At 41.3% G+C, this 19,064-nt stretch overlaps 1 protein-coding gene across 3 annotated transcripts in view; it reads left to right on the top strand.

Annotated features, from left to right (window-relative positions):
- ptk6 (protein tyrosine kinase 6) overlaps positions 1-18,829 on the top strand; it is a 29,905-nt gene extending 11,076 nt beyond the window's left edge. For all 3 annotated transcript variants that reach the window (XM_062979057.1, XM_008110201.3, XM_062979056.1), the window contains exons 4-10: positions 1,660-1,781; positions 3,892-4,055; positions 8,563-8,716; positions 15,990-16,151; positions 16,668-16,849; positions 17,538-17,691; positions 17,833-18,829. In XM_062979057.1, coding sequence (XP_062835127.1) covers positions 1,660-1,781; positions 3,892-4,055; positions 8,563-8,716; positions 15,990-16,151; positions 16,668-16,849; positions 17,538-17,691; positions 17,833-18,020 — 1,126 coding nt within the window. In that variant the 3' untranslated portion in view covers positions 18,021-18,829. The remainder of the gene's footprint in view (positions 1-1,659; positions 1,782-3,891; positions 4,056-8,562; positions 8,717-15,989; positions 16,152-16,667; positions 16,850-17,537; positions 17,692-17,832) is intronic.
- The last annotated feature ends 235 nt before the right edge of the window (positions 18,830-19,064 follow it).

Raw genomic sequence — 19,064 nt, 5'->3', positions numbered from 1 at the left:
CTTCAAGGGCTGTCACAGAGAGGAGAGATTATCAGGTCTGATAGTTTTGAGTTGCAGAAGGGTAGATTTCCATTGAACTTTAGAAGGAATGTCTTGACAGTAAGAGCAGTTCAGCAACAAAACCAGTTTGTCTTTCTCTGCGCATCTTCAAAAAGGGTTTGGAGATACTTTAGCTGGAGATCTTGCAATGAGCTATAGGTTGGACTTGATGGCCCATGAGGTCCCTTCCAATTATATGGTTCTATATTAGCTCCCACTTGAATGTGGAAGATATTTGTTTGGCTATTCCAGATCCAGCTGTAAGTTCAATTTGAGTACATGTTAGGAGTCTCTATGGTAGTGTCGCACCTCAGGTTAGCTTCACCTTGCTAAAGACACCAGGCTGCACACAGATCACAGTCTTTTGTAGTTTATTAGGAAATAGTGAAAAGATAGTTCATAAAAGGTAAAAGTTCAGTTTCAAAAGATAGTTACAAAAACAAGGCTGTAGAATAAATCCATGGAAACATTAGGCATGAAACAAGGTCCTTAAAACGAAGCCAAAGTCCCAGAAACGAGGATACATCCAAGCTATAAGATAATACAGGAAAGCAGACTTGGTTCTTGATTCAAGTGAGGAAATTGCTTTGAAAAGATTTCCCTCTCAGCAGACTGTTTTAATAGCATAACATGAAGGCATTTCTTTGCCCTTTGACCTCCCTCTTATTTGCTATTCTGAGACTTCTGCGCAACCCCTGAAATTCCAAACAACTAGCCCGATATAGAGAAGCGGCCTCATCGCTCTCAAGGCCACAGGACTCGTTAGTGTTATTAGGCTGAGGCTGGGAGCTGCTCTCCCTTTCTGCTTCTTGCACCTGAAAACCATCATCAGTAACAACATAATTTCTTCCTGTGGGAAAGCCTCCCTGTTCCTCATCTCCCAGCAGGAACACTCTGCACCTGAATCCCATACTTCCCATCAGAGTCATCTTGAAACTCATCCTGAACCTGAATCCCATCATCTTGAAACTGCATCCCAAAATCCTCATCAGAGTCGCACAAAGGCCCAGAATCCTCATTAGAGTCACTCAAAGGCTGAGTCACAACAGGTAGCTATGTACCTCTTCCACATTGAGAAGCAGTGCATATCTGAGATTGCCCGCTTTCGTGACACCAAACATTGATGGCCACCTCATTTGCATCATGCCTCTTCCCCTTACACAGCCATCTCTTTTATGATCCAATGTTTCACAGTTGAAAACCAAGATGCATGTGACCAAGCAACAGAAGAGTGGTGACAAAAATTATTAATGAGGAGAAATTAAAGATGTCAGAAGTCTCCTGCAGTTTGCTTTTGCCTCAGTCTCAAGGGAAGGCCAAACTTCCAACCTCTGCCTCTCTTTTCCTCCAACTGAGTAAATTGAAGGCAAAGTACTTTTGCATTTTTAACTCAATCGCCACCAATTGAAGTGTGGCAACGATAAAGGGGAAAAGCAAGAGGATAGGAAAAATGGGATATTTTGAAAGCAGTTGGAATAGTGGGATGAATGTGGATTAATTGCCAAATGGGGATCCTGGAGAGTAAGATTTCTTTTGTCATTGTGAGAAGCAAAATGTTGGATTGGATAGACCTGTAGAGCCAGGTAATCAATTTCGTATGCCTTTATCCTGCTACTATAGGTGGTTTTTTGGGCAGATCTCCCGTTCTGAAACAGAACATCGGTTGATGTCAGACGAAAACAAAACCGGGGCCTTCCTGATCCGGATCAGTGAGAAAATGGGAGCTGAGTATGTCTTGTCAGGTAAGGATGTTGGACCCTCCTTCTTTTTCTTACTGGGGTGAATAGATGCAAACCATCTGTGATTTCCATCTTCATTTTCACTTGTGGCTGCTCGTGGAACAGTGTACAATAAAAAATGTAATACGCATTATAAATCTTCAGAAGCATATCAGAGGAGGGCAGGCTTTGGGGAGCCTCCGAATTGTGGTGGACTACAACTCCGAAGAGCCCTTGCTGCATTAGATAATAGTCAATAACGTTGGAAGGTGGAATCCAACAATTTCTGCTCCTGCAGTAGAGATAAAATTTAACATAAAAAAAGACTGGACTAAAATCTAAAAGGCTAAGAGGAACCTGAAAGGCTTGGGCATTTAAGTCATTTGGCACCAAAAATGAAATATGGTGCAAAGTGAATATTCTTGAAAGAGAGGGGGTTCCAAAGCTTTGGTGCCACAGCTATAAAGTCCCTGAAAACCATTATCAGTAACCTAACTAAGGAAAAGCAAAGGAAAATTCAACATCTTAGAAGGTTTATGCAGGGACAAATACTCCAAGGGCTTTGTAGGATAAAAACATCACCATTGACATGGTCAGGGAAATTGACTAAGTACAGTTCATGGTTGGGTAGAAGTAGGCCATTAAAGATGTGTAGCTGTCTGAGCCCTGTTCCTGTTCTTGCAAATATTCTTCAGAAAGTTGAAAAGCTACCTTTTTTGGGATTACAGCTCTGAGAATCTGGGAGGAATCTGGGAGTTGTAATGAAAAAAGGAATGTTTACAAGCACTGGCATCCATACATACCCTGTTTCCCTGAAAATAAGACATCCCCGAAAAATAAGACCTAGTAGAAGTTTTGCTGAATTGCTAAATATAAGGCCTCCCCCGAAAGTAAGACGTAGCAAAATTTTTGTTTGGAAGCATGCCCAGCACCTGCCAAACAGAACACCAGAGCATGCAGGATTGGTAAATGTACATACCAGTTGTACATGGAAATAATGGTAGTAACAAGAAATTCTTGATAGGATTCAGTTTGTCTGGTTATGCTAGTTTGTGATGACAACTACTGTACAGTATATAATAAATGTTCATTTTTTTTGTTCAACAATAAATGTGAATTCTTCTTCATGGAAAATAAGACATCCCCTGAAAATAAGACCTAGCACATCTTTGGGAGCAAAAATTAATATAAGACACTGTCTTATTTTCGGGGAAACACGGTAGCTCTTAAAAGGCATATACGTCTCCTTTCATCCACTGCTTCCTGCTTCCAACTCAAGATAAACATATAATTCCAAAATGTGAAATATCTGGACCAAGTGCAGCCCAATAAAATAATAATAATCTTGATGTCTTGGTTTTTAGGCTTGTTCCTGGGGTTATTTGGGGGTGCTGATTCAGAAATATGTATTGGACAGACTGCGTCAGCTCTGGTTTCTTAGAAATTGTTATGATTCTTTATGGACAAACAGGTGGTGATTGGTATTTTTTTTTTTCCCCTGTCAGGAGCAACTTGAGAAACTGCAAGTCGCTTCTGGTGTGTTGGCCAGTGTGTAATAGTTTGATACCATTTGAGCTCCATCATTTGGACTTTAGAAATGTGTAGCTTGGTAAAAAACATACACTTCCATGCTGGAGTGCTCCAATCCACTCACTTAAACCAGTGCTTCTCAACTTGTGGGTCCCCAGATATTTTTGGCCTACAACTCCCAGAAATCCCAGCCAGTTTACCAGATGTTAGGATTTCTGGGAGTTGAAGGCCAAAACATCTGGGAACGCACAGGTTGAGAACCACTGACTTAAACTATAGCCCTGGTGTGCTTCAGCAGATACTTCACCAAACTATAAATCCCAGGATTACATGGGATGGGTTCAGGTGGCCCCCATGTGCTCTGTAGACGTGTGATGTAGAGAGAAGGCAAGGGGAGTTTCTCCAAAACCTCACCCACAGCTCATGCCATAAGAGAGAGATTCTCCTAGGCTCTCATGCTGTGTGGGAACTGGCATCTTACCCAATTTCTTTGCATTAAAGTTGGCACTTACGGGAACCAAGAGATATCGACACAGGCTTTAATGACATGGGTGTTTCCCTTCTGCAGCCTTGCACTTCACCTCTCTTTTCTGCAATTTCACAGTGCGAGATGACTCACTGGTGAGGCACTACAAGATCTTGCGTAACGCGCAGGGGGATTTCTACATGAATCCAGCCCGGCCTTTTCCAGATCTGCCTTCTCTGCTCCAGCATTACAAGGGTAAAGGGCTCACCCATGGGCTGAAGCCTTTGACCCCTTGCTACAAGGTAAGGGCAGAAAATAGAAAGGCATTTCTCCCTGCAAGGCAATGCAGTTCGAAGCTGCTCCAGGTTACTGTTAGCTAATTACAGTGAATGTGCAGTCTAGATCTGGTCTAGATACTGTAAAGGCCAAAGAAAATGAGAAGATGAAGTTCCAGGTGCTGATAAATGATCACTTGGAATACAGGGCATGCTTATGAAATTACTGATGACACCAAACCGGAAAGGATCCAGAATCCAATACAGAATCCAAAATGACCTTAATAGATTAATGATCTGGGCCAAAGCCAACAAAATGCATTTAAATAGTGAGGAATGTACACTACTACACTTAGGCGGAAAAAAAATGAAATGCACAGGTGACACCTGACTTGAAAACAGTACATGTAAACACACACAAAAAAGTGGTTTTTTATTTCAAAAATTTAATTTAAAATATCAAGAGGAAAAAACAGTACATGTGAAAGAGATCTTAGTAGACCACAAGTCGATCATGAGTCAGCAGTGTGATGCAGCAGCTAAAAAAGCCAATGCAATTCTCGGCTACCTCAATAGGAAATAATGTCTGGATCAAGGAAAGCCATATTAGTCACATTCTGTTTTACTTTGGTGAGGCCTCACCAGGAATCACACTGTGTCCCATTCTGGGCAACGCAGGTCAAGGAGATTGACCAGCTGGAACATATCTGGTGGCAGGAGATCAAAATAAGCAAAGGTCTGGAAGCAAAGCCCCATGAGAGGGAGTTCAAGGAGCTTGGGCATGCTTTGCTTGGAGAAGTGAAGGCTAAAAGGGGACATGATAGCCATGTTTACACATTTGAAAGGATGCTATCTATATTGAGGAGGGCGCAAGCTTGCTTTCTGTTACTCTTGAGACTTGCAGAAAAAGAGACTCAACCTAAACATCCTGACAGTAAAAGCTGATTAACAGTGGAATTTGCTTGGAGTGAGGCTGGATGGCCATCTCTCTGGAGTGCTTGTGTTGCATGCTCCTACATGGCAGAGAGTTGGACTGGATGACGCTAGTGCTCTAGTTTTATGATGCTTGGGTGTGTCGCATTCTCGCAACATTCGAAAAGGCAATAACAAACACTCTCCTGCCAAGAAAACCTTATGGTATGGTTGCCATAAATCTGAGGTGGTTTAAAGGTACTTAACGACAACAAAAAAGGGTGGAGACTCTCTTTCCCATTGAGGGTCAGGTTCTGTTCCAGTAAAATTCTCAAGGGCCACTTTCCGCTGGTGGGTGAGGCTAAAGACATACTGGGCGAGCTCAAATATTTAGTTAAAGGTCTCGTTTTACGAAATGGGAGGAGCAAAGATACAAAAGCTGAGAACCTACCAAGTGATGGTGGGAAGAGATTGTGGATATCGGAATAATCCCTTAGATTTCAGTTAGAATCAGAGAGGACCAGAATTGCATGTAGAGCCTGACGTTCCTAGCCCTTAGTATAGTGCCTTCAATTGTTTTGCATTTTACATAATTTATAATCCTTACAACAATCCTGCATAGTGGCTCAAAGTCTCCACCATATTGCACATGAGGTGGGCAGAGGCTGAGAGGGACAGTAACCTGGCGGAAGTCAACTTCATCTATGTTGTAACCAGGGGCAGTTCAACCGCGAGGCAAACTAGGCAGTTGCCTATGGCGCCATCCTGTAGGAGGTGCCGTCGAGGCAACTGTAACACTACTTAAGCTGTCATAGCTGAATGCAATGGAGTCCCAGGAGTTGTAATTTTACAAGGTTTTTAGCCTTACCTGCCGAAGAGTGCTGGGTCCTCACCAAACTACAACTTACAGGATGCCATAACATTGAGCCATTGCAGTTAAAGTGGTTTCAAACTACAGTAATTTTACAATGTAAACGCATCCCTATTAAGTTAAGAGGAAAAGCACCTTCTTAATTCATAGGTTAGTGTCTTGAGTAGTCAACAATGCCAGGTTCTGGAGTGGTTTCCTTGGCTTTTTGAGATTTGCTGGAGGAGTGTTTAATACAAGGAAACAAATCACAGTGCAATCCTTGTGCCTTTTTTCGTCTTCTCAAATATTCCAGCCAGACAGCATGTGACTGCTCCGAACCAGAATTTCCAGTTTCCAGAAAGAGACGTGGAAAAAAGAATGAGCTGGCCACTGACCAGTCTTGTCTTTTTATCTCACTATTATTCTACGCAAAGCCTTGTTTGAAAAGAAAGGACACAAGATCAAGGCAATGCTCTGTGCATGTTTAGAAGCACTTTTGGGCTCCGGATATTAGAAACCAAAAGACTGGTGAAGTTAGGTGTACAATTTTAAGCAGAGCCGGATGGTGATAGGGGAAAATCCTATCACCGGAATCCCTGAATTATCATGATCATTGTCATAAACTAGTATTGTAAGAGTTGAAAGGGACCACATGAGCTATCGAGCCCAAACCCTAGCTCAGTGCAAGATCTCCAACTAAAATATCCCCAAAAGGTAATCGTCCAGCCTCTTTTTGATCACGGATGTTTCTAATAGTGTTTCTATATAGTCTACATTTAATAAGTTTGCTAATCAAATATTATGGGGGACCTTATCAAACACATAAGTGAAATCTAGATAAACAACATCCAAGCATTCCCACCATCTACTAAACTAATGACTTGATTTTTAAAAGTTATTTTTGCAAGCTCTGAACAAACTGCATCCAGGCTTTCTCATAATTTGTTTCTTATATATATGGTGAATTTAAGTTAAATAAGTAAATGAACTGCTCTGTAGAGGCAAAACATAGTTTAATCTAGACAAGTGCTTCCGATGTGGGGGACTGATAGGGTTTTATTCCCAGAACTATATTTATGCCTATGGAGTTCAGGTGTTCTTTTTTACCTGCAAACTCACCTTTAGTGGCACTTTAAGTAGTACTGATCTAGAATGGCATCAATGAAAGGACAGCAATGTACTTCCACAAGGTAGACACTAAGCATGATAGATGGCTGTCCTCAGTAACCTGTCTTCAAACTCAAAGACAACTGCCCATGGTAGTTCCATAAGCCATAAATGGTTTAAAAATAGTAAATGAGCGAAGTCCCTGTCATTGACTCATTGGACAGTCCTAGCTAGAGGGACAGACAATCATCCACAATTAGCATTAACAATCTCCTGCAATAGTGGTGCCACCACGAGGGAATCCCTGAATCATGCACCCATAAATCAAAGTTGATGGGAAATTCCCATCAAGGTCATATTAGTCTGTGGGAAGTTTGCATCTGGGGAGGTTTTACCAGGCTAGAATAAAGCAAAGCAGATGCACATACAATCATAGAATTGAAAGAGACCACAAGGGCCATCCATTCCTGCCATTCAGGAATACAGAATGCGCTCCTGACAGATGGCCATCCAGCGTCTGTTTAAAACTTCCAAAGAAGGAGACTCCATCACTCTCCAAGTCAGTAGCATATTTCACTGTTATACAACTCTTACTATCAGAAGGTTCTTCATAATATTCAACTGGAATCTCTTTCCTTGCAGTTTGAATCCATTGCTGTGCATGCTTCTCTCTGGAGTATCAGGAAAAAAAAACTTTGCAACTCCACAATACAATGTCCTTTCAAATGTTTAAGCATAGCTATCTGATCTCTTCTTAACCTTCTCTTTGCAGGACTGAACCTAGAGTTTCCAGACTCTTGACTAATTATTACAACACGAAACCATATACCGTATATACTTGAGTATAAGCCGACCCGAATATAAGCCGAGGCACCTGATTTTACCACAAAAAACTGGGAAAACATTGACTCCAGTATAAGCCGAGATACCAATAAAATTACATTAATTGAGGCATCAGTAGGTTAAATGTTTTTGAATATTTACATAAAGCTCAAATTTAAGATAAGACTGTCCAACTCTGATCCAATCATTATTCTCATCTTCTTCAGTGTAAATGTGCTTATATATCCTTTTAATAATAATAGAGTAAAATAATACATGTAATAACAATAATAATAAATACAGGAAAATAATACAAGTAATAATAAATAGAGTAAAATAATAAATGCAATAATAATAATATCAGAGTGAAATAATAAATGTATTAATAAAAATAAAAATAGAGTAAAATAAATGTAATAGTAGCAACAATAATAGAGAAAAATAATAAATGTACCATATATTCTTGAGTATAAGCTGACCCAAATATAAGCCAACCAGGACCCTCACCCAAGTATAAGCCGAGGGGGGCTTTTTCAGTCTTAAAAAAGGAGCTGATAAACTAGGCTTATACTCGAGTATATACAGTAATCATTCTATGGTTCCACAGCAAAGCAGTTGTGTACATAAAGAAGCACATATAGAAAACTGAAAAGCACCAGCATGCACTTAAAAAAATAAGTACAACTTAAGGTGAAATAATCTCAAAATGGTTGTATCAATCAATGCAACTCAAAGTGGTAGTCTATGACATCATTGGCTGCATATTTACAGAAAGTTTCAAAGAAAGCCAGGAATGGTTGTAGCTCCCATCACTAAGTCTTTGCCATTTCTTTTTCTCTCCAGCAAGAGCCCAAGTCAATGCCACACTGGGATGACTGGGAAAGGCCAAAGGAAGAATTCAGCCTCATCCGGAAGGTGGGCTCGGGTTACTTCGGAGAAGTCTATGAAGGATACTGGAAGGACAGAGTCAAAGTGGCCATCAAAGTCCTCGCCAGAGGTGAGGATTTGGCTTTGCAAATAAGTGCATTTGGCTGAGGAGTGATGAATTGCATAGGTCCAATGCTATAATGGCCACTCTCCAGCTAAGCAGCATCTAATTCCCTTTGGGGCCAAAAAGCTGAGACCAAGGGTGAATCTAGGGTGAATCTGGTGAATCTACATTGCAGTATATATCTATATATATAAAATGATAAAGTTGTTTGCGCAGTGACTATAACAACAAAACTAAACATCCCAGAAATACGAAATTTGGCAACACAATGCAAAAGGTTTGCCTCCAGGTTACAACAACACAACCACACCACAAAACCACAATCCAGACCCACAAAACTCACAACAACGCATCATGTGATAACAACACAACTAAACGCCCCAGAAATACAAAACTTGGCAACACAATGCAAAAGCCTTGCCTCCCAGTTGTAACAACACAACCACACCACAAAACCACACAGGATCCACAAAACTCACAACAACGCGTCGTGACTATAACAACACAACTAAACGCCCCAGAAATACGAAACTTGGCAACACAACGCAAAAGCCTTCCCTCCAGGTTGTAACAACACAACCACACCACAAAACCACAATCCGGACCCACAAAACTTACAACAATGCATCGTGACTATAACAACACAACTAAACGCCCCAGAAATACGAAACTTGGCACACAACTAAACGCCCCAGAAATATAAAACTTGACAACACAATGCAAAAGCCTTGCCTCCCGGTTTTAACAACACAACCACACCACAAAACCACAATCCGGACCCACAAAACTCACAACAATGCATCGTGACTATAACAACACAACTAAACGCCCCAGAAATACAAAATTTGACAACACAATGCAAAAGCCTTGCCTCCCAGTTGTAAGAACACAACCACAACACAAAACCACAATCCGGACCCACAAAACTCACAACAACGCATCATGACTATAACAACACAACTAAACTCCCCAGAAATACAAAACTTGCCAAAACAATGCAAAAGCCTTGCCTCCCAGTTGTAACAACACAACCACATCACAAAACCACACTCGACCCATAAAACTCACAACACATCATGACTATAACAACACAACTAAACGCCCCAGAAATACGAAACTTGGCAACACAACACAAAAGCATTCCCTCCCGATTGTAACAACACAACCACACCACAAAACCACAATCTGTACCCACAAAACTCACAACAGTGCATCGTGACTATAACAACACAACTAAACGCCCCAGAAATACAAAACTTGGCACACAACTAAGCACCCCAGAAATACAAAACTTGGCAACACAACACAAAAGCCTTGCCTCTCAGTTGTAACAACACAACCACACCACAAAACCACAATCCGGACCCACAAAACTCACAACAACGCATTGTGACTATAACAAATACAAAATTTGACAACACAACTCATCCACCTCCCCAATCCCTACATTCAAACTTGGCCTCCAAAAAAACAATTACAATAATAACAATGACAACAACAACAACAATAAGAATCAACACCATCACAAGCACAGGCAAGAAGCAGCCAGGCACTGAGGCTGAGAGGCCAGTCAGTGCTACACTGGGCCTCCAAAAAACAATACAGTAGCATCTAACTTATCCAGCCTTCATGACCACTACAACAACAACAATAATAATAAACACCTACACAGGCAAAAAAAAAAGACTATTGTACCACAATAAGATGTAAACCGCACTCAGCAGAATCAGACATTACAATTAACAACAAACCAAAGACAACAGGGATCTCAAGCAATTATCAATCAACACAAAAACTGAAGAAGGTAACAGACTTCAAATACTACTACTAATGTGAGTATAAAGAAGGTGGAGGTCACAGCATAAATACAACCTAATGTAGACTGACCAACACCACCAGACTAAGCCACAGCAACGCGTGGCCGGGCACAGCTAGTATCTATATATATAAAAGAGTGATGGCATCACGGCGATGGACAAAACAACAAATCTACAGCCCCCCCAAACTCGAAAATTGGCAACGCAATCCATCATTCCCGCCTCCAGTAAGATACAACAAATTTACACATAAAACACTATCACAACACCAAAAAATGCCAAAACTAAGTACGCATGCGCAAAAACACCATGCTTCAAACCTTTATGGCGCTCGCGCGGCTCCAGTAAGATTTATATGACAAACACAATCACAGGGCCACAAACGGGCAAAAACTGCAACAGGCGATGTGCGCCTGCGCGCACCCCCCATCCCTTCCCGCGCGCGCACACACACACCTCACCTCAGAGCTGAAGGCAGGAAGGCAGGAAGGCCGATTCCTTGCTGGGCGCGGGATGGAGGAGGCCGCGCTGGGAGGCGTGCGGGCCTCACGTCGCTCTCTGCCCTCTCCTCCTCAATGTCCTCCCCCCTCAGGGCCCATGGAGGGCCCCGGTTGCCGTCCAGGCCCCCTCCTCCCGCCCCTCTCCCCTCCCCCCAATGCGAGGAAGGCCCCGCGGAGCCCCCCCCCCCGCCTCACCCTCTCTCCTCCTCCTCCCTTCTCGGTTCTTCTCCGAGGTCTTCAAGCTCTTCAAGGTGAGGGGGGAAGAGGAGGGCACGGCCCTCGAGCAGGCCTGGACCTCCCCTCGAGTTGTTTGGGGCGCCAACCCCCGCCCTTCCCGGCCTCAGGGCCCTTCCTTTTCCCCCTCACCCGGTTAAACGGCTGATGGGGAAAAGGAAAGAGCCTCAGGCCAGGAAGGGTGGAAGTTGGCGCCCAAAACAAGTCAAGGGAAGGCCCAAGTTGGCCCAGGCTGAGCTTCCCCCTTTTCTGTTGTTGTTGTTGTTGTTGTTGTTGTTCTCACCCACAAATTACAACCCCTCCAATGCCTCAGAAGCCCCCCTTTTTCCCCTCTCAAACCCTATCGCCCTCACCTTTCCCTTCCCTGTAATAATTATTAATATAATAACTGATCATCAGTTAAGAATGTAATAATCACCAATAATAATACTAATTTATTATTAGTATAATACTGATAATCATTCGAGAACATAATAATTCATAATAATAGTCAGTTCTTATTATTATAACACTGACAATCATTCAACAATGTATTAACAAATCGTAATAATAGAAAATTATTATTATTATTATAGTAATAATCATTCACAAATTAATAATTATTATTATAACATTGATAATCATTCAACAATATAATAACAACTAATAATAAGTAGTTATTATTTTTATCACAATGATAATCATTCAAGACTATAATAATTATTATTGTTATAACAGAAGGCGTCTCATATAATCCACTTCTAAACAAATAATATCACATTATAAATATACACTAGAATCTCACTTATCCAACATAAACAAGCCGGCAGAACGTTGCATAAATAAATATGTTGGATAATAAGAAGGGATTCAGGAAAACCAATTACACATCGAATTAGGTCATCATTATACAAATTAAACACCAAAACATCATGTTATACAACAAATTTGACACAAAAAGTAGTTCCATGCGCAGTAATGCTATGTAGTAATTACTGTATTTGCAAATTTACCACCAAAATATCACAATACATTAAAAACACTCACTCCAAAAACATTGACTATTAAAAGGCAGACTCCATTGCATAATCCAGAACATTGCATAAACGAATGTTGGGTGAGATTCTACTGTAATATGAAATAATTACTGTGGTACAATAATACACAACAATATCATCTCAGGACAGTAAATAAAGATCAACACTCTAAAAACACAGCTATTCCATCCAGGAAACAATCAGGGCCATCTAACACCTCCCACCAAAGGATTCCCCCCTTCACACAGGAAACCACCCACACTTTGAACCTACAAGGCCATTCCGTACTCATCACTCTCTCATCTCAGCACAGTAAATAAACAACAACAGTCTGAAAACACACAAATTCCATCCAGGAAACAGTCAGGACCACCTAGCACCTCCCAACAAAGCATTCCCCCCCTCTAACACACGGAACCACCCAAGCTTTGAAACTACAAGGCCATTCCGTACTCTGGGGCCAATTTGCAATATATTAATATATATAATAATACAATACATATATAATACAATACATTGTATATACATATAATACTGCTAATAATATTATAATACACTACAATATAATACTAATAACAAAACAATATATATATATATATATATATATATATATATTACTACTAATATTGTGAAATAGTCGTATATGTTATAGCGTAATATCCTATCATATGTCTTTAATGTAATAAATGAATAAATAATACTGTATAATTTTTGTTGACAGTCACAACAAAAATAAAACCCAATGTAGATTGACCAACATCACTAAAAAAAAGCCACAGCAACGCGTGGCCGGGCACAGCTAGTATATATATATATGTATATATTGTTGCTTCTGGTGTGAGAGAATTGGCTTTCTGCAAGGACTTTGTCCAGGGGATGCCTGGATGTTTGATGTGTTACCATCATGTGGGTGGCTTCTCTCATGTCCCTGCATTGGAAGCTGGAGCTGACAGATGGGAGCTCACCCCACTCCCCAGATTCAGACCACCAACCTTTTGGTCAGCAATCCTGTGGTGACAAGGGTTTAGCCCCACCGGGGGCTCCTATTGCAAAATTAATACAGTTTGATCCCACTATAACTGCCATGGCTCAGGGCTATGGAATCCTGGGAGTTGTAGTTTGGTGAGGCCCCTGTAGTCTTTGACAGAGAAGGCTAAAGACCTTGAAAAGCTGCAACTCTCATGATTCCATAGTATTGACCCATGGTAGATAAAGGGGTGCCAAACTGCATTAATTCTACAGTGTAAATGCAGCCCAAGAGGCAATGCTTTGTGAAAGCAAATAATATGGCAACCCAGAGTTAGGGGACGGAGGGGGCAATTATTGCCTTTTTCCATATTGTGACCAAAAGAATCTATCTCTCTCCTTTTTCTTTACTAACACAAATAACACAGAGCAGTTGAGCATTGGTAACTTATCCCTTGCTCCACCTGTTGCCTCATGGAAACTCTTTCCTGCCCATTTCTCTCCTTATCTTTCCCTGCTTTCTGTACTTCCTCCGTCCCATGACTAGTAGATAGAGCTTCATACTAAACAGATCCAGTAGTAGTCATTTATATTTAAAACGTCCCTGGCAGAACAGGAACAACAAGGTATATAAATTAAATAAATTAAATAAATAAATAAACCCTCAAGTTAAACTGGTCCAGATAAAAACACCTTGGATAGCTTTGTGAGAACAGTGACTCACAATCCGAGAAGCACTTGCAGGTTTCGGGTGACTCATCCATCCATCAGAGTGGCATTTGGAGGTTCCCGAGTTTGCATGCTTTGCATGCCAACAGGTTTTAACTGGGATAAAGGCCAAGTGCCAGTCATAGCTTTCTGGTCTCTACTGATCTTTCTCAGGCAACGTATAGGGTCAAAATGGAAATTCCCAAGCAGGTCTTGGCATTGTGGGCAGGTTTAGGGGCCAATTTTCTGTGGCAGAATTTTCTGGGGATCATGCAGACCACCAGCATTCAGATTAAATCCAGAACGGATGCAAGTTCATTCGTAGATGTGAAAAATGCCTATTTGGGGAAGAGTAGAGAGTAGGAGCAGAGGGGAGCAATTGATTTAAAAGGTGAATAATTCCCATGCTTAAATGCAATTTGCCCTCTTTTTCTTGCTAGAAAAAGGCAAGCTGAAAAGTCTATGTCCTCCAGCATTTTGCAGATGAATACTGGAATCTATCCAAAATAAGGAAAGTTATATAATAATAATAATAATAATAATAATAATAATAATAATAATAATAATTTATTTATATTCCGCTCTATCTCCCGAGGGGACTCAGAGCGGATTACAATATACACAGATAGGCAAACATTCAATGCCTTTAATACTGTGGAATAACAATGACATACAAATACACAGAATAAAGGTAAAGGCTTCCCCTTTCATCTCCGGCTTTCTGGAGGCGGTCCTCAATTCTGGCCATGGGGAGGTGCTCTTGTTCCCTTTCCAAGCCAAATCGCCTATTGTCCATAAACACCTAGTATTCGTTTTGCCATACAAATGGGTGCCTTTATTACCTTCCCGCCGAAGCAATACCTATTGATCTACTCATATTTGCATGTTTTTGAACTACTAGGTTGGAAGGAGCTAGGGCTAACTGTGGAAGCTCACCCTGACCCGCGGCTTCGAACTGCCAACCTTTAGGTCAGCAGATTCAACAGTTCAACCCGTTGTGCCATTGCAGAAGAACATATAGATTAGCCGAGGCTTGTTGCAGTTTGCTTTTGCCTGAGCCAACAGGGGTGGACAAGATTATGCCTCCTTCTCTGGTCCTGCTGCCAAGTTAATGGAGTGCAAACTACTTTGCACTTTAAACTCAATTTATAACTGTTGCTTTAATCTGAGAAGAAAGGGGGAAAGTGGGAGGAGATGAGATAAACTGAGATATTTTAAAAGCAGCTGAAGAAGTAGAATGGTAAAGGATTAATTTGGATTGTCTCTGCAAATCAGAAGAGTTGGAGAGTATGGGAATCTGGAAGTGTTAAGAGCCACGGAAACATACTTTCTCATCTTGAGGCAAATCTCAAAAATGATTGTGTAGTCCCCTAGTAAACTGTCTTGGGAAGTGTATGGAATTAAAACCTCAAAAGGCGAATAGCAACAAAAAATGAGCAAAGGAAAACCGGACTGAGTTGATGCAACTGGAGGGTGTCAATTATCCTCTCTCTTATTCCAGAGTTAAAGGCTTTAATTTTATGCTCTGCCGCTTTATGTGCAGCTGACTTCCTTGATCATATTAAATTACACTTCTGCTTGGAAACAAAAGGATTCATAAAGAATGTGTACTCACCAAATGTCCCAATTTAGCAAGGACTGTTCCAGTTACTCCTCTGTCATCCCACTTTTTGGTTGCTTTTAAAATGCCCCAGTTTCTCTCTCATCCTCCCACATTCCCTCTCTGATCTCTGCTTAGTTGTATTGCTGCAACTGAGTTCAACGTGCAAAGGTAGTGTGTATTTATTAACTCAGGGATATTGCTTGGCTGTGTGTACCCTCGTTACAATCTGTGAGGGTAGGTTCATCTACACTTGAGAGATGGAGAGGATTGGAGAGCTCGTGAAAGCAGATGTGTGAATCTTCAGGGAGGCATAGGAACCAAGAAGTTTGCTCTTGTTCTGTAGGAGTTATCTCGACACAAGAAAGCTTCCAAGTGGAAAAAAGTCCACAGTTCCTCGTCCCTTAATGGTTGTCTTAATGGTCTCCCTCCTTCCAGATGACTTAGCACACCAGGACATGTTCAAAAATGAAATCGAGGCCATGAAGAAACTGAGGCACAAGCACATTCTCTCACTTTATGCCATCTCTTCTCTTGGGGACCCTGTTTACATCATTACAGAGTTCATGAGCAAAGGGAACCTGCTGGAATTCCTCCGAGGTGAGACCCCCATTACTAATAGTTGGCAATGCTGTAGCACTATTTTCACAATAAGAATATTCTTGCATTTGTGTTTCTGTCCATTCTGTGTCATCTGTTGCTGCTGTATTTTTAACAACAACAACAACGAATTCTGAGGCCTTCAAGGGACATACATGGGATGTGAATTGAACCAGGCAAGAGGGGTCTGGAAGGGGAAACCAGAAATCAAGGGTGTATTTACACTGTGGAATGAATACAATTTGAAACCATTTTAGCAACCATGGCTCAATGCAATGGGATCCTGGAAAATGTAGTTTTACAAGGTCTTTAGCCTTTACTGTTAAAGAGTACTGGTGCATCTCCAAACTATAGATCTCAGGCTTCCATAGCATTCAGGCAAGTGGATTCAAACTGCATTCATTCTACAGTGTAGATGCACCCTGAGTGGCTTTGTGAGTGATGCTAAACATTCAAAAGAATTTTGTGTGACCCAAGATGAAGACAAATAAGAGTGTCCTCAATGCTTCTTTCCAGGTCCCGAAGGAGAATGGTTGCAAAAAGTAGAGCTGGTGGACATTGCATCCCAGGTGGTCGAGGGGATGTGCTACCTGGAGTCCCAGACTTTTATCCACCGGGATTTAGCTGCTAGGAACATCTTGGTGGGAGAAAACAACATCTGCAAAGTGGGAGATTTTGGAATGGCCAGGCTTATCAAGGTAAATTTGAGATGCTATGAAAAGTCAGTACTGCCATGGGAAGGAAGAAAGCGATAGAAAAAATAAAGTGTTGAATGTACAGCAACTGATAGTAACGCCAATTTACAAAAATAGCATTGGGCCGTAGCAATCAAAATGGTGCCAAAGTGCATCAATTCTACAGTGTGGAAATCTTTTCTTTCAAAACATTCAGTTATCAAAGTTTTGCCAGATAAAGGAGTCTGGCCATAGAAGAACAGCATGGGGAGAACAGACTCTCCTGAAGATTTCAAAGCTTAGATGGACTCATATACACTGTACTAAAAGCACTGTACTAAAAGGACCTCCGGTGGCGCAGCGTGTTAAAGCGCTGAGCTGCTGAACTTGCGGACCAGAAGGTCACAGGTTCAAATCCGGGGAGTGGAATGAGTGCCCACTCTTTGTCCCAGCTTCTGCCAACCTAGCAGTTCGAAAACATGCCAATGTGAGTAGATCAATAGGTACCGCTCTGGCGGGAAGGGAACGGCGCTCCATGCAGTCATGCCGGCCACATGACCTTGGAGGTGTCTACGGAAAACGCCGGCTCTTTGGCTTAGAAATGGAGATGAGCACCAACCCCCGGAGTCGGACACGACTGGACTTCATATCAGGGGAAAACCTTTACTAAAAGGACAATAATGCAATCCGTTTGTTCCTTCTGTTTCTGCAGGATGACATCTACCTATCTTACTCCAGCAACATTCCCTACAAATGGACAGCACCAGAGGCACTTTCCCATGGACGCTACTCTGTCAAATCTGACGTTTGGTCTTTTGGGATCCTTCTCTATGAAATCATGACCCTTGGACAGAACCCTTACCCAGGTACTACAGAAGAAACCTTGTGTGGGGTTTTTCTGGGGGGAATCAGGGTTTTAAAGGGATTGAAAAAATAATTACTGATATATTGGCATTTATTGTTTCTTGTTTTATTATTAACCATACACTTTCTGCCTCCTGTCTCAGGTATGAGCAACGGTGAAGTTTTCAAGCATGTCCAAACTGGATTCAAGATGCACTGCCCTCCGAGTTGCCCTCCTACCATCTATGGCATCATGTGCAAATGCTGGAGGCTCAACCCGAATGAGCGGCCGGACTTCAAGAATCTCAAAGGGGAGTTGCAGAGTTACACTCACTATGAGAATCCAGAATGAAATTTTAAGATTCCACAACATCTTTGTGATCACCAGCATCTTGAAATCCACAAAGTCCTAGCAGATGCTGAGGAAGAGTTCCTGTGTTGGCGGCATAATACGGCCTTTTTATAACAGAAATGGGGAATTCATTTCACTGTCATGTTTGCATTGAGCATTGTGGTTCAGGGAGATATATTTATAGTTGACATTTGCAAAAGACGCCTGGATTTCCACTTGGATATAGACACCATCATCCACAATCGTGCACAAGCAAAAGGAAATCTGCCTATGTATTTTTCTTTCTAAGCGACTGGATTGAAAAAAAGCAAAGAGGATACAGAGAAGAGGAGCCAGTGGTGAAAGTTGTACTTCCAAGAAAAAACTCAGTGGACTCTTGTATTTCCTGCATTATTTGATGGTGGCAATATGCACTTTGCAATATTTCTATTCAAATTGGCAGTTTTTCCACATTGGTTTTCGAGTTGCATTTGGGTCATGCTCCAGAGGCAGCGTTTGTGAATGGCAACAACAACAAAGAACCTAGATTGAAGATTATGTGGTCCTTTGAAATTGCAACTGCTGATAGGAAAGTTGAAATGTGTTCTAGGAAAATCTTTCAGAACAAATAGCTTCGTTTCAAGGGACTGCAGTCAACTTTAAAACCAGCTCCATGGTGCCTGATATGCTGCATAAATCACTCACAGATTGTGTTTATTTAAAGTGTGATATTGGGGGAGAAAGAGTTTTCTTTACATCACTTGTAAAGGGAATCCAAGTAAATACTGTGACACCATATGTTAACTTATTGTATTAAAAGATGAGTTCTATCTGTGTCTCTCTTTCTCTTTCTCAAATAACCCACACCATTTGTTATATAATCACATAAGTAGGTGTAAGAACTAAAAAACCTCCATATTTGTGTTGGCATATGTTTTCTTAGGGCACAGAATGTGTCATCCATAAAGTGCTATTGTTAATTGAGAGATGGCTATAAAAATATGTAGTATGTGCCTCTCCATCTTTGGTGATCCTGTGGATTTCATAAGCAAGGAACATTCAGGG

Source organism: Anolis carolinensis, chromosome 4 (assembly GCF_035594765.1).
Source record: "Anolis carolinensis isolate JA03-04 chromosome 4, rAnoCar3.1.pri, whole genome shotgun sequence".
Lineage (NCBI taxonomy): Eukaryota > Metazoa > Chordata > Lepidosauria > Squamata > Dactyloidae > Anolis > Anolis carolinensis.
The sequence above is the reverse complement of the archived record's forward strand: the minus strand, read 5'-3'. Positions and strand labels throughout refer to the sequence as shown.